We start from the raw sequence: 2,591 nt of genomic DNA, 5'->3' as shown, positions 1-2,591 counted from the left end.
TGCAATAGCCCCGAACACCCGTTATACGTCGAGGCGTCGCAGAGGCACACATCGTTCTACGGGACCACAGGGTGGCAGCGACAATAGGCATTGTGCACCCGCCATAACCAGGAACCGAACTCGACAGCCTCGCGTATTGTCCGAGTGTCAAGGGAAGCCCTCTCCCACACGTGCCCACACACGCAACACACACGACTTCACGCTGATACACAGATCCTCAATTTTAACCTCCCTCTCTTCCTCCTTAATCTCTTTAACCTCTTTAGCCTCTTTAACCCCATCGACTCCTCCTTTCTCTCTCACGCGTTTACTCCTTTATGCACTTTTTTCATGATATTGAACAAAAATAAATGACGAATTTACAGCAACTAGCAAAAAAGCATGCGTGCGTTTAATGAAAGAAACGCGTTATCCCATCTACGAGCCACGACCAGTGTTATCAATAGCGATAGTGACAAATTTCTGACGATGCTTCACGATAACAGCGAAGGATCTTAATTTCTGATTAGATTCCAGTATATAAGAAGCGGAGTTTCAGCGTGCGGATTATTGAGTTAATAAATTTTCTGATTGCTCTACGAACTTAGCCCACATTATATCAACATGAAAGGTAAGTGTTGCCTGCAGTCTCGCAATAATCGGTGTATCAGCCATTCGCCAGATTGCACCACCAGTGCAACTATGCACTGCAATAAAATTCAGTTCACACGTCATTACTATATTTTGTAAAACCACACCAGCACTGTACTTGTTTTTTTCATTATCTTTCAGCTGTCGCAGCCTTCTTCTTCTTGGGTCTGGTCGTCATCGCCTTCAGCGTCGACGACGAAATTCCGGAAGGCGTGAACTGTCCGGCTCAGGATCCCGAAAACGCAACGCACGTACCCCATCCCACCAACTGCAACCTGTTCTACACGTGTTCCGGCGGATGGCCAATCCTGTCGTCTTGTCCCGCTGGACTGCACTTCAATGCCGAGTTGGAAGTGTGTGATTGGCCAGATTCGGCAAATTGCACCGCAAGCGCTGAAGATTAATTAAGACCGATATCTGTAAAGATATAAACACGTGACTGTTATTCTATGTTCTAATAAAAATTCACTTTGAAAAAACTAACGAGATCTCCTTGCCTCTGTTTACTCGTGAGTTATCAGCCAGACTCCCGAGTAAATCCTGGCTGCACGACGTGTCCGTCGTCCTCGCAGTGAATCTTCTCCAGTTGGCCGCGAGTGCATCTATGCATTAAGCCATCCTCGGCTTGGGAGGGGAGTGAGAGTGAGTGAGAGAGAGAGAGAGAGATTCGATGCATCCAGTCTCCGGGCAGCCAAGTAGGTACCCAGGCTACGGCTAAGGCTGTAAGCGGGCGTTTCGAGTCTGGCCATGCACTTCGGTGCAATTTAACCGTAACGGCTTAACAGGCCGTTTGTATTGCCAGTTGAAGGTTCGCTCGCACGCGCGCGCTTTGTTGCGAGTGTGTACGGCGACGCAGAAAACAATAGATCGCAATAGGCAGAATTGCTCACAGTTCAAAGTATAAGCTGTGTCCTGTGCATCCTATGGCTATGTCAAATGTCTCAGTTTTACCTCGTACTACGCCGCACTCGAATCACTCCTGATAATTCGATACGTATTCATTGCATTTTGTGTGAGGATTGAGAGTTCTCGATAAAAAAGATAAAAGATTATCGGGGACGAGAATTAGTAGTGGAACTACTGACATTCTTCAAGGCTTAGCTTTATCACCTAAATTCAAGTGTAAGTATAGTTAAACTCAATGATTTGATCATTTTTTATTAGGTGGCTCGAACGGTATTGACTATTCCAGAATGAGCTTACTTTATTCTCGGCCTAAGTATAGTGACTCACAATAGTCCCGCCTCAAGGACGGCACACAGCCAGTTAATCGAGGTTCTGCTGTAATAAATATATTTATTGATGAAAAACGAAGTTAGTGGGACTATTGGAAAGCGGAAAATTCTTAGTAAATCCTAAATCTCTTTTCCGAGGATCCTTTCGGAGGATCTATCGGTGGGATTAGTGATCACGTGGTGCGAGTGATTTCGAGAATAAAATTGGAGTGCGGTCACGCAAGAGAATCCACCGTGTAAGATTCTTAGCTGGGACGTTGATCAGGTTCGGATCGATTGATTTCCTAGAAAGATGCACCCATTGGAGGCTGAGTTAAATCTGAGTTTAAACTCCAATGAGTGGGAGGAGAAGGAGGAGATGGAGGAGGAAAGATTCCCTGAGGGATTCATCTTATCGATGCTGCATCCGTGTGTATGGCTATACTAATATATATAGGTATAGATGTTCCCATAGTAGTTTAAGCGCATAGGAAAAGAAGATCTGATCAAAGAGGCGACACTTAAATTTTCCATTTCGTTCGAATGAAAGTCCGTCTGCTTTTCTGTACGTCCGTCTATCCATCCTCCATCTTCTCATCTACTTTGCTTTGCTCTTCAGCAGCTCCTTTTACTTCTTGCTGTACGTTTTACATTACTACCACGATACCGGGTTAATGTTGCATTTTCGTGGAGAGCAAAGAAGAACGAATGAATAGAAAGCGAAAGAAAAAGTAAGAGAAGAAGAGA

At 44.9% G+C, this 2,591-nt stretch overlaps 1 protein-coding gene across 1 annotated transcript; it reads left to right on the top strand.

Annotated features, from left to right (window-relative positions):
• Positions 1-509: 509 nt before the first annotated feature.
• LOC107267522 (peritrophin-1) lies at positions 510-1,113 on the top strand. The gene is made up of 2 exons (XM_015739360.2): positions 510-610; positions 772-1,113. The coding sequence occupies exons 1-2, from the start codon at positions 604-606 to the stop codon at positions 1,032-1,034; spliced, it is 270 nt and encodes an 89-aa protein (XP_015594846.1). The 5' UTR covers positions 510-603; the 3' UTR covers positions 1,035-1,113.
• Positions 1,114-2,591: the final 1,478 nt, after the last annotated feature.

The sequence above is a fragment of the Cephus cinctus genome, unplaced genomic scaffold (genome assembly GCF_000341935.2).
Source record: "Cephus cinctus unplaced genomic scaffold, Ccin1 Ccin1_scaffold0407, whole genome shotgun sequence".
In the NCBI taxonomy this organism is placed as follows: Eukaryota; Metazoa; Arthropoda; class Insecta; order Hymenoptera; family Cephidae; genus Cephus; species Cephus cinctus.
The sequence above is the reverse complement of the archived record's forward strand: the minus strand, read 5'-3'. Positions and strand labels throughout refer to the sequence as shown.